The 13,695-nt window shown below is 37.2% G+C and overlaps 1 protein-coding gene across 2 annotated transcripts in view; it reads left to right on the plus strand.

The window, feature by feature from the left end:
- The window catches only part of LOC119772066 (protein turtle homolog A-like), an 87,974-nt gene that overhangs the window by 55,097 nt on the left and 19,182 nt on the right, over positions 1 to 13,695 (plus strand). For both annotated transcript variants that reach the window (XM_038268348.1, XM_038268347.1), the window contains exons 12-14: positions 3,576 to 3,726; positions 5,642 to 5,753; positions 10,170 to 10,360. In XM_038268348.1, the coding sequence (XP_038124276.1) occupies positions 3,576 to 3,726; positions 5,642 to 5,753; positions 10,170 to 10,360 (454 nt within the window). The remainder of the gene's footprint in view (positions 1 to 3,575; positions 3,727 to 5,641; positions 5,754 to 10,169; positions 10,361 to 13,695) is intronic.

Here is a 13,695-nt window from a genome sequence, read left to right on the forward strand (position 1 = left end):
GATATCTGACAAGCAACTCAGGGATGTATCTAGACCCCACATGATTTGGTGCTTAATAGGCTTAATATATCTGGTGCCTTAGGAGCAGCTGTCACTATTAATATTTCTGCGATTCCTAAAGTATTTGAACCAAAAAATGCATTAATGCCCTGGTGTTTCAGTACACACATTTACCACACAAATGGAGCATTGTTTTCTACCCAGACACATGCAAAATGTTCCTGTGCTTGACAAAATGGGAAATGCATCCCTCTGAAGAGACAAGGCAAGGCAGGGTTCCTGCCATCACTAAACTCTGCATTTAGGAAAAAACCAACGTTTGTAGCTCCAGTGGATAAAGAAAGGTGAACAACACCTGAACTCTGTCAATGTACACCTTTTTACTACAGCAATTAGGGGGTTAGCTTACACTGCTCTCAACTCAACTCTTCATCTAAAACAACATAATGCTGAATTTAAACATCACTGACAGTGGAGAGAAATCAGCTGAGGTTAAAATGCAGCTGCCTGCAGCACTGAACCATAGCCAGACACTGCAGTGCATTATAGATCCAACAGCACAGTGGGAGATTTCCTAACAGCTGTGGTTTTTATGGTGCATCAAAGTACATCTTCAACACTGGATTCTATAAATGTCGAAACATGTCCAAAGTGATTTTAAATCCCTTTTCTATAGAACTACCCTAAAAAAACAAATTTGACTATTTTTAAGTTGCGTTTTTTTTTAATGATCTGTTCACCGATCCATATGTCTATTTGTTATTTGGTTTTCCACTGATTTCTCTAAATTAATAAGAAACTTGTTTCCCACAGTCCAATCCTACATCCATTTGACTCATGATAACTCATTTTGCCCCCAGGGCTTGTATTTTATAAATGCATCCAATCAAAAGTGGTATAAGGTGGCTCTGCAGCCCTGCTCATTCTATAAAACTGTACTTGACCTCAGCTTGTGGGTAGATGTAGCTTTTAGAACAATAAAATGTGGGAGGTGTGTGTTTAGATAGCAGCTGGCAAAAACTTTGTAACAGCTTGCCAAAGCGGTGTGTGCAAGGATTAATAACCTAATTTCTAAATCCTCCTAGAGTCTCTCTTCTGAGTACAGTATGAGGAGTATATTTGGATTGTTGGATAAAAACTGCTCTGTGCAGCTCTGCAGTACGATAAAGATTAGTCATTTGATACACTCGCCCTTTGGTTATCCAGTTAAAGCCCAAGGGATCTTACACAATCTCCTGCTTCATCCACACCCTCCATTTCACCTGGATATAGGCCATGTTTCAGGGATAAAAGGCTCACTACTTTGTCAGCCAAGTAGTCCAAAAAGGACGGTTACAGAGAAACGGTGTCCAAAGTGGTGATGAGTTCAGCCACTAGTGAAAGTTCTTTTAAATCATGGGAGATCAGTTTTTCTCCAACATAGAGATTTATCTGAGCATTTGGTCTGGAAGTTTACGCTGAAGAGCCAATTAAACACTTTTTGTTGTAAACGGATTCTAGAAAAAGGCTCTAAGTCTAATCTGACAAGACTTGCTCTCAATGTAATGGTTTACACATGACTTTCTAACCGCCTTAAATTTGGTGTAAGGATAATCCCTGGCTCAGAGATTATGACCCATCTTCATAACTTCATCTCTGATCATTCCTCCATTTTGGTGATTGTCTGTTTCTATCCTATCTAAATGACTGTTAAATTCTCATGCAGTTGCTGTATTTTCTTACTTTACTTTGCACGTACGTCATATATCTATTTTTCAAATGTATTAAAGGGATAGTTCGGGATTTTTGACATGAATCTGTATGGCATCCCCATCACCAGTGTCATGCAATCACACTGACTTACCCCTGGCAGCATCCTGTGAGCAGAGTTCTGGTCCAGCTTTGGTCAAGCCGAAAGTAGTCCGGCAGGTTTGCTAGACCCAGTGAAATAAAACGTTTCTCTTCCCAAAACATTGTAGTGGAAAAAGTCACACGTCGTTATCACTTGGTCCTATTTTCTCTCTGTTCGTATCAGTGCGCGCGACACCATGACCTGACAGCTAGGGCCTACCTGTTTGATTCGCGATTGTTTACTACTGGGGAAGATGTCTGACTACGAGAGCGACGAGGAAAACATCGACTTCCACTTAGAGCCAAAGGGTTATCTTTATGAACCCGAGTACGCTAACGATGAACTTCGACAAATGGAGTTAGATCGGGCAGAAAGAGAGAGGGTGGACAGAGAAGTGATGGAAGCTGAAGCCGGAGCCGCAGGATAGAGAACCTTTCCATTGATGAGGATGTCGGAGTTGCAGCAGCTGCTGTCTGCATCACAAACAACAGCGACTTCCCTGCCCTCCTCAAATGTCTAATGAACTTGGTTAGCTCTAAAGCTAGCTCGGTGGCGTTGCTTGTAAACGCAGCTGCTAAGTTAGCACTGAAATGAGCTGGAAAAGTTGAGCTCGCTGTCAGAATGACGGCGCGCACTGATACGAACAGAGAGAAAATAGGACCAAGTGATAACGACGTGTGACTTTTTCCACTACAATGTTTTTGGGATGCAAAAATATCACTCTTTTGAACACATAATGTTTTGGAAAGAGAAACGTTTTATTTCGCTGGGTCTAGCAAACCTGCCGGACTACTTTCGACTTGACCAAAGCTGGACCAGAACTCTGCTCACAGGATGCTGCCAGGGGTAAGTCAGTGTGATTGCATGACACTGGTGATGGGGATGCCATACAGATTCATGTCAAAAATCCCGAACTATCCCTTTAAAAGTGTATGACACATTCCAGAAATCTTCAAGGAAAACTACATTTATTTAATTTAGTTTCAAAGCAGCCAGATGTCATATCTTTCCCAGATGTCTTCATAATTTCTTTTACACTTTTAACAGTTCTTTTACACAAAAATTTTCTTTACAATTGGTCTTTTTAATGGATTTTTTAAGGGCCGATTACAGGTTCCATCATTTTTTAAATATGAAAATGTTTGATATCTCAAAGATACTTCTATAACAGAAAGAAAAAAAAACATAATCAAGAAGAGACCTGAGAGGCGCATCATCCTTAAATTTATCATCTACTGTTTGCCAAGTTTACAGCTTATTGGAGCTGAAATCCTATTTTCAGTCTATCGAAATGTTATCTCTGGGATTTCTCCTAGACTCGACCAAAGAATTTACAGCACACTGTCTTTATAATGGGCTGCCGGCAGGAAGGTTATGTCGACACAAAGAGGAGTCCTCTGATTTTTGGATCCTTTTTATACCTAAATTAATCATTGTTCCTAGTTACATTCCTTAAATGAATAAAATGAATGAAAAATGTTGGTCATTTGACTGAGAGGGTAAAAAAACCAGTAAAGTCAAAAGAAGCCAGAGATCCAAAGTCTGGAGAACCATTGATCCAATGCCACTTAAAATCTTACAAGACAGCCAGAGTCCTTATATCAAACTGTAAATAAATAGCTGATTTATTGAACAATAAAGACATGTGGGCTGATCAATAAAGACCACTCTGTATATTTCTCTACTGGTGCTGCTTTTATTCTGTTTGACCAGCTCTGTTTAAATGATCTTAATGTTTTAATAGGTTGACCCGGTTCGTCCTATTTCTTACTCCATCGAACCCAATGGCTCTTTGCTGCTGCAGCCTCTTCTAAAGGACCACCAGGGGGAGTGGGAGTGCAGCATCTCCAACCGTGTAGCCTCCATAAAGACCCGCACACAGGTCTTTGTTCTGGGTGAGTCCCATTAAACACTGTCATACAGGTAAATCTTTGGTAATTAAACTCATAGAGATATATTTCAAGTTTTATAGTTATTAAATGTAATCAAAGGTAATGGCTATACAAAAGTGTAATTCTACACGAAATCAGAACTATAAAAATGTTATGGTCAATACTATGGGGACAGCTGCAGACTTAACAGTTTTCCTTCAAGTTATCAGAATCCTTCTTTATGCACAAATGATCATTAATAAAATAAGCTAGATGTATTGTCAAGGAAAGTTTGGTAGAAGGAAGTGTGGTAGGAAAAGATGACTGAACAGTAATTCATCTTTAGAGGACTAAAATGTGTTGATTGCAGGTAGAGGTAATGCTTCTAGAGCCACCATTACAGACTCATGCATACTGAACTGGACTTAAGGCTGATTTATACTTTGAAACTAGGTCATCTGCATAGGTGTCGCAGTAAACAAAAAGACATCCCCGCACCCTCAGCAGACACTCTGCTGCTCCTCTCCCAAATTATAGGTAACCGCAGACAGGGGGCAGGCTTGTTTTGTTTTTATGACCGCAATTGCGGAAAACGACTCGTGAAGTTTGACCAGCTAGTAGAGCGAGGTGCGCGAGAACGTTTTTGTTGGTTCCACTTATTAAACTGCGCTTCTGGAATCTTAAATTGTAATGATAGAAAGAGGTATAGTAGTCTAGGCAGTATATTCATCTTAATATTTCTATTCTCAAGCTAAAACCCAGTACTAACTTTGAGCATTTCAAGAAATCTCTTTGTTTTGTATTGTTAATTGTGGAATAATTTGTTTCCTGAATTTTGTCCAGATCTTGCATAAGTGTGATTTCCAGGTATTTCATTTATTTATTTTCCCATTTAAGTGTGTACCTTTGTGTAATTTCCGTACTTGGAGTATGGTTTAATGGTAGTAGCTGTGTTTTTGAGATATTAATTTTATAACCTGACATCCTCCCATATTCTTCCGGTTTTAAAAACAATGCTGGAAGTGTTACATTAGAATTGTGTAAATATATAACTACATCATCAGCAAATAGTCCGATTGTATGGTCTTCTATTGCAATGTTCACTCCCTTCAGGTGTTTGCATTGCCTTATAAATTGTGCTAGGGGTCTATGTAAATAGCAATTTGGTAATACTTTTTAAAATGGTTTTCTTAAAGATGCCAAGGGATTTACAAGATGTCATAATGGAAGGTTTATGTTATACAGCTTAAAGCCCCTCAGGTTTTTTTGGCGATATATGCAGACAGGTAGACTCATAACTCTTGTTTCACATTATTTTATTCCTGCAAATTCTTGGATGTTTGCCTTTTTCTGCCACACTTTCTCCTTCCACTAAACTGTCGCTGTATGCACTTGGATGCAGCGCTCTGAAGGGACAGCTTAGAAACCAGCAGTTTTCTTCTCCATTTTGTAAAATATAAATGTTCTATTCTACATCATTCCTGATCAGCCTTTTATGATATTCGTATTATTTTCATGATTCTATGATATTATTTTGAGAGACACAATTTTGGCTCTTGATTAGCATAGAGCAGTTTCTATCAATAGCAACACAAATACATGCAAGAGATTTAAAGCTCTGTACATAACTAATTCATTTGAAATGAGTTTTCGCTTTTTCATTGAGTTATTTAACTAACTTCAAAAGGATTTTTAGATTTATTACGATGCACCTGTATAAGTGTATCAAGGTTACATGAGCGGTTAACTTTTTTTTAGGTGTAACTTTATTTTCCTAAAATCTTCTCTGTATACCTGTACAAACCGGTGCCGGTGCCTCCACTCCGCCTCCAATGTATAAATGTAGTACATCAAGAGATGGCCTCTCAACTTTTGCTCCGTCAGGTAGCTGAAGTGCTGGCCGATTTCCATCAACTCCTCTCTTCTCGCTCCATTACAGGAACCAGTCCCCATGCGGCTACTTCGTTGTCCGTCTCTCCAGGGGTGAAGCAGGCCAACTTATCCTGGGAGGCAGGCTTTGATGGAGGATCAACGCAGACATTTTCAGTTTGGTGGGTGTAAAGCCTCCCACCTTCTTCTAGGGCTGTAACCATAGCAGCCATCGACAGCCCTGGTATTACTCTATTGATCCCCTGGATGAGGAATTCATTTATCTGTTATCACCTCTTGGCAGCTACAATATAAGACACTGCTATGGAGTGTAACATTACAATGTTGAGGCCCTGGGAGGTACAATAGAGGGTTACTGATAAAAGCCTGCATAATAGGCTTTTATTTTTTTTTTTGTCAAACTGTGTGTTTATTACCTTAGAATTCACACAGTTTATTTGCTCTGAGGCTGAAAAACTTAAAAAGAAAAACCTCAGTGACAGAAATGTTCTTGAATAGAGCCACACAGGTAAATGAAAAGGGTTGCGTCATAAAATGTTTTACAAAGGTGTTAAGAGCAATTTATCACAGGGACAACTGAGTTTGTAAAGAGAGGACATGCTCCTCATTAGATCAGCAAGGCTGTCACCTTCAGATAAATAGTTCATAAGTACCAAAAACCTGAATTTAAAACAAACTCCAACTTCAAAGTGCCTTTTGTTGCCCTTATGTCAGAAAATCAGAGTTTGAAATGGATTTTGTTTGATATATTTATCAGGTATTGCACAATTATGAGGAAAAATAAAACCCTTGGCTTTCAGTATTTAGAAATCTCAGTTAATATCTGAGTCATCAAGGTCAAGAAAAGTTTTCAGAGAAACTGAACAAAAAGCTGGTAGCCTCTTATTTACGCTTGTTGTTGGTATAAAGAAAATGGTGCATATATTTGAATCCCCTCTTCTTTGTTCTAATATTCTAAATAAATATAACGTCAAACCAAAGCTAGAAGGAAACTATTGAGTCTCTAATAAGTTTAGCGTTTTAAGTACTAAGAAAACTCACTACCCATTTGTCTTTGCAAAACATCTAACAATCTGTAGGCAAGAGATAAAGAATGCTAGTGTGTACTTTTGAAAATGTTTATAAAATTTCCTAAAGATTTTTAATGGGTTTAAGTTTGGACTTTGGCTTGGTCTCTTTACAATTGAATATGCCTAAAGCTCAGGTCTACATGATTTCTTTAAGAAAAATGAAACAACTTGTTTAGTTTTGTATTAGGTGAGGGAAATTAATTGCATTTGCAATATAATCCCCAAAAAAAAGTAATTTTAAAATCGCAGAGGAACTCAGTTTTGAGCACATAATATAATAGAAAACAAGAATAGAAAATCTCTTAATTGTCCCATAATGGGGAAATGATGGTGTTACAGCAGGAAAAGATTACAGCAAATGTAGTCACACAAATGTGGACCTTAAAAAAAGTGTACAAAATTAACAGAATAAGTGAGTTAAGAAACTGTAAAGTGTTTTTACAATATAAATACTGTGAATTTTTAGGGGAAAAAAATCAATATACATTTGTGGACATTTATACACTAATGGATATGTGAAAAAATGGCAGCAACACCAAAGATGTGCAAAAATGAAAGCAGCATGTTATATAAGTGACCAAGACAGAAACTGTGCAAAAATCAGCATGAATGAAACAACTTGAGGTTTTTTGGAACAGTGATGGTTATAGAGTTATATGCATAAAATAGCTTTGCGACCACATAGAAGAGAAGAGAGAGTGGCAACTATCACGCCATGCATGCTAGTGGAAGTAAGAGCTTTTCCACACAACAGTAAGGTGCTGCCAGTTTGGACTATGGAAAAACATGCTTGAAATGCTTGAGTGAGACATTACTTCCATGTAGTTAATAATCTAAATTAAATAGCATTTTGGTTGAAAAATATCAAAATTTTATGTAATGCAAAATCGATCAGTCCCAGTTTCTAATTATTATGTACACAATAACTTACAGTAAGTTTTCTAAAACAACAGAATTTAAAAAATTATTCCTGTGTGTAACGTATTACAAACATCCAAATTTCCCGTGCTGTGTACACAAGTAACAAAGTAAGATGGGTAGAAAGACACTTTAAAAACTGATGCACTGATGCACACTCCAAAACAAACACAAATACACAAATAGAACAGAGAAAACCTGTAAAAGAATAAACGCAGAATTCGTAAAAGGTGCAAGATATAGAGTGTTCTTATTTGACAGAAAAGTAGGACTGGCCTATATGCTTTGTGATTCGGGCTGGTTATTTCCGACTTATTATTAAACCATGTCGGTGTGTGAGCTAACCACTTAACAAAAAATGCTTTAAAAAACAAAAGCTTTGATTTATATAATTGTCCAAGTCAAATATGATTCAGTGTATTCTTTGTGTCTTTTGTTAATGTGCCCTAAAATTAACAACTAGAACCAAACTGAGGTTACACCTAACATGTGAAAAGGTAATGATCCCAGCCTGGTTTTGTGTTTATCCTTATTTGCACTTTGCCTTTAAAAGGCTCATAATTTCTTCTGCCTGAAAATAACATTTTTCACTGTTTTTAAAAGGTGAAGATGTTACTTTTTTCCACAAAAAACATATGAAGGTCAGATAAATACATAAAGCTTCAGCTTTGGTAGAAATGTGTTTTGCTACCGTACTTCAACTGATAATGTACTGTAGATGTTATTTAAAGTTCAATTCAGTTTATTTATTTAACAACACCCACATCTCAAGGCACTTTACTGAGACTATTCAATCAGATCATCCAGTCTGATTGGTTAAAAGTTTTTTATTTTATGAAAACCAGCTGATTGGATGAGTTTGTTTTGACAGTAGATAATAGCTTGCATTTTGTTGTTGACTCTTCAGCAATCTTTTACCCAGCATGCATGGGGCGATAGTGGAGAGGAAAAACTCAATTTTAACAGGAAGATATTGCCAGCTGAACCAGGATGAGTGTAGGCAGCCTTCTGCTAGGGCCGACTTGGGCTCGAGGAGAAGCGGACATACAAAAAGGAACATGGAACACGGATACATAAATACTTTCTGTGTGAGGGTCTGTCGAAAAGCTATGACTATAGAGCCAAAAAGAATAAAACGGTTTCCTTTTGCACCAACCAGGAGTTTATTCCTGCATTTGTATTTATTCAACCCGAAATTTAATTTTCAGTAATTAACGCCTCGCAGCATCTTTGTGCTTTTCCACTTTACCTCTTCTTTTAAAGAAGCAAATTACTTCACTTGTATCAAGGTTTTCATTTTAAAGTATGTTTTTTTTGTCAGGCTAACTTGAATATTTTTTTTTTATCGTTCTGAATCGGTGAAGTATTTTTACCCTACAGCTTTGAAGGCCATAGCTCTGGTAGAAACAGGAGAATTGCACTTAATTGAAGTTACAAGCTCTCTGTGGAAAATCTTTGATACATCAATGCTGCCTCTGTCACAGTATCTTGAGAAGATGATGAGCATACATGATTAATGAAACCTACTTTTCTGTCATGTTTCATATAACCAGATTCCCAAATTCTAGCTGCTGTCTCAAAAGAAAGGAGGATTTAAATGCAGGCAAAAGGGAGCAGAGGAGCCAAAATACAAACGTGTAATGACATGAAAAACAACTTACAAAAGCAAAGTCAAGGTCCAAAGAATTTCAAGTTTAGATACAAACAAAAAGAAAGTGGAAAAAAAAAAAAAAAAAAAGAACCTGGAGGGAAGACTGTTACGAGGCAGACAGGAGCTCTACTGAGCAAATGAACCAGTGGTGACAAAAGAACCAAGAGGCACTATACAGAGAAGAAATGATGAGTGGAACAAGAAGAATAAAAGACTAATGAGAAGAGTGGAAGCAGCTGAGAGTGCAGTCAGAGAATAGAGACCGCAGAAATCAAAAGGAATGAATGACAGAATTTGGAAATGAACACCGTCCAGAACTAATAAGCAGTAAATAAACCAGAACATGACTAAATGTAATACTCACAAGCCACCTTTTCACAGGGTCAAAAGTAAGACGATTATTCTTGAAGGCAAGATTACTGTAGTTCATTACACCATGGAAACACACATGGGTGATGCTCGTCAAATTAGAACTACAACCTTTCGGGAAAAAAACTACATAAAAACAAATGTTAGACAAACAAAGTAAACAGCTAAAGTCACACATGAAGAAATTATGTATTTTTGTAAAATTCTGCATGGGGGGCTCTCCTGTCATGCCATGAATTGTGGGCAACTGTATAGCTCCTATGTGGCAGGTAGGTTCTTTAGAAAGTCCCTATCCTAAATGAACTATCAAAAGGAAGCCTCCTGCTTCCTCTTCCTACCTCCTTTCTTACGTACTTCCAGCTTCTGCTTTGGCTCAAGTGTCTTCACAGATTTGCATTCTTCAGAATCCCCATAGGGAATTAAGGGATAGTAATAAAACAGGTATGAAAACAAAAAACAGAACTAAAAATGCCAGACATCCAGAATAAATATGAATAGACAAGAGAAACAAAGTCCATCAAATAACAGCTGCTCTGTTTTTCTTCTACTGTAAATCTCTGACTCTGCAGGGTAAAGAAGGTTTCTACCAGCGACGATGAAGAAAAGCAGGACTGGATTACCATGACTGTTCCCTCCTCCTCTGGCACTAGCTTTCAGGTGTTTCACCTGTCTCCTGCCACCAACTACCAGTTTAGCGTCATGTCTCAGAATTTGTTTGGAGCAGGACCCTTCAGTGAGATTGCCACGTCAAGGACTTTGGGTCAGTACTTTTCCTTTAGTTTCCTTTCTGTCTGTCTTTGCATTTCTCAAACCAGGTCTCTAAAGTTAAAAATCCTCATTTCAACTGTAGCTAAAACCAAATATTTACATTCACAGTATAAAAGAAACATGACCTCCTTTTCTAGATGTCTGGTATTAAATTAGACTAAACCATTGCTTACTTTTTAGGATATTTAGGATTACCTAGATTATTTATATCTCAGATTTACCACATTTCTTGCAGAACTCTCTTTAAACCCAGAAGTTTACATACACTAAAATTATTATGACCTTGAATAATTTGGGATGAAGAGGAATTCTTAGCTTCTTAAGGCTAACAACATTTGAGTTAAAGGTTTTGCACACATTTTGATGTATTTCAAGGCAACACCTAAGGACAGCGCTATCTGGAGTGACATCGTCAAAATATTAAAAGATTTGAACTGCATCAAAACAACCAGATCTTTTACTGTTTATAAGGCATATGCAGTATTTTATTGTAAGGAGCTAGTGGAAAGACACCAAAAACTTTTAGCACATGGCATGCAATGTAAACGCAATACTACAAAGTGATCAATTAGGTTTATTTAAAGGTATGGCATTTTTTTAAAAAGTACAATAAATTAAAAATATTTAATTAGATCTCTGTCCTATTATTCTGGCATTTAGCATAGAGAAAATTCTTTGGCTTTCCTGTCTGGTGTCAGTTGCAATTTTTTATTTATTTTTTCATTGTATGCATATGTTCATAATAAAGAAAGTGGAATATTTCCTGTTTTCAGCCAATGGTGATCTTTATTGTGACAAACATTTCCAGCAGCAAGTCTATATGAACTTTAACAAACGAAAATACTTTTTCATAACTTGCCCAAAGGACAAAAATAAAACTCAACTCAAGTAATGTCAGAAAGGGCATCTGGACCTGATTTCTATGTGCCGATTCTTTTTGAAGTCTTGCTTGTTGGAGAAAGGATTTCTCACTGGAAAAATGTGAAGTATTCATAAATTTACTTAGAATTGAATCTCTGTACAGCTACAGAATCTAGCTGCTAAGGGCCTTTGCCTTCTACATTTTTAACTATTAGTTTGTTTTCAGATGTTTCACCTTATGAGGATTTTTTTTCAGTTGAGAGCATTCAAAAGAAGGATGGGTACAATGACTTTGTTTAAAGTGCCTTAAGAATAAGACAAAACTCACTATTTACTATACACTGTTGGGAGATTTATTTCTTTTTAATCATCATACACACCTGGCTGATAGTATGCAATCCATTGGAGGGACGGGGCAACTTTATTTTTCATATGATTAATGAAAACCCCTTTACATTGTCTGTCCTGTCGCTGGAGTACATTTACAGTAAACCACGGGGATAATATTATATTATCTTTTCTTGGGTGTTGAAGTTGGACTTTTAAAAGTGTGATTTTATGTCAAATTAAAACTTGACTTAAAGGTTTTGTGGCTTCAGGCAAGCTCCTGGCCTAATTTTAATTCCCTCTTTGAAAACTTTTTTTCTGCCAGCTCATTTTAACAGACTTTTCCTGGTGTTGATTTGCTCCCAAATCCAAATCTCCAAATTTTTTATATGGTTAAATTGCAAACTATTCCAGAACTTAAATGTAGGTTTGTTTTGTCCTCCCCAGAACCAGTTTTAACATGTTTGGGGTCACTGGGCCTCACACAACAACATTTTTGTATTCTGGTCGTAAATTTCTCTTACTTTTCTTCTACTGTGGGCTTTTACAAACACGCCACATCAGATTTTTTCTGTTGGCCACTAGGGGTGCTAGTGCCGCAGTGCTGTCGCAATAGTAAACACAGTCAGCCGGCCAGCCTCCCTTGTCTTTAGAGGTTTCCCTGCTCTCGCACAGCTGACTTTTATTGATTGCTGATTAACATGCTTTTGCTGATCTCCAATTATCAGGATCAGCTTTGCTGAAGCAGAGAAACCTCTTAAATCTACAGGACAGCGACTTTTGGCATGTCTGCTAGCTCTATACATTTAAAAACAGCTTCTCTGCCATGGCAAGAATAAAACAAAATCAACAAAACAGAATTATGGTCCTAAAATGTTATCACTACCATTTTCTACTGGTTTTGTCTTGAGAAAAGTAGGAAACAGTTATTTGTGCAGAATGCCTGATATTTACACATTCAGGCTGTGGGGTTGTTAGCTTTTTTTTGTAGCCTTCTAGCTTTCTTTCTATATTGTATATCGCTTCTACTAAACATCTAAAATAATAAAAAAGTTATATGACTGTGTACTGGGAGCCAATGCTCCAGTGAACAGCCAAAGCCTGCTAGCTTTCTCTGCCAGCATTTTGCTTCTACTAAATATCGACAATAATAAAGATATAGGACTGTATGCAAAGTGTTAATTTACCAGTCTAATAATAAAGTTGAGAAAAGAGAATCGGTTTTACATCCGGCTTCTTCTTTCAGCCTGCTCCAATGATTAAACTTCTTCCAAGATCGAATCTTGTTTTTCATCATGTATGATCCCTTTCACGTTTTCTCTTTTTTTAAGCTTTTTCTTTGCCTCAGCCATGACCAATTGTCGGGCAGGCAGAAAAATAGTAGAGTAAAAGCGTTAGCTCTATGACTATATAAGAGCCTGCGGCCAAAAAGCAATATGTTCTTCCAAGTAGCATGACCTGTCCAATGGCGGTGCATCATCTCCCAACTTACATGGTCACTATTTCAAGAGGGGAGCCCCATTCGCAGCATTGATAGTGACAAGCATTGTATATTTCCCTGAGGAATCATTTAAAATAACTCACAATGCTCAACTCATAAGGTCACAAAGTCAGCGGGGTGCCTTTAAAATTATTTTAATTGATCCTCGTAAACCTGATCCAGTCCGTTTGTGCATTCAGCGCAGGTTCCAGAGAAATGTACATCTGCATCATTACTACCATGATAGTTGCAGACTTCCTGTGCTTTACAGAAGGTGTTTATTCATAGAAATCCCATTGAAAACAAACAAGACCAAAGTTTTTCTGAATGAGAGCTGAGCAGCAGATTTAAAGGACCAGTTTAAAGCCAAATAAATTACAAGAGCTGTAAATAACATGGTTGTGCTGTTACAGACATAGAAATGAAATAAAAAAACAATAATAATGTAAAAAGAAAAATCATTTGATCTGAAGACAGTCCAAGAAAACTACGGATTGAGGCTAGAGGTGCAACAAATGATGTAAATTCTTAAATCAACGTTGCCATCAACTAAGGCAGGGCATACACTGTACGATATGTTCAACTGTTGTACGCAGTTCAAACTGTATGATGAAATAGAAGGGTCTTAAAGTTCTCAGCTCGTGATGTATGTTCTTACA

This window comes from Cyprinodon tularosa, unplaced genomic scaffold, assembly GCF_016077235.1.
Source record: "Cyprinodon tularosa strain WSP-4 unplaced genomic scaffold, ASM1607723v1 ctg7, whole genome shotgun sequence".
NCBI lineage: Eukaryota > Metazoa > Chordata > Actinopteri > Cyprinodontiformes > Cyprinodontidae > Cyprinodon > Cyprinodon tularosa.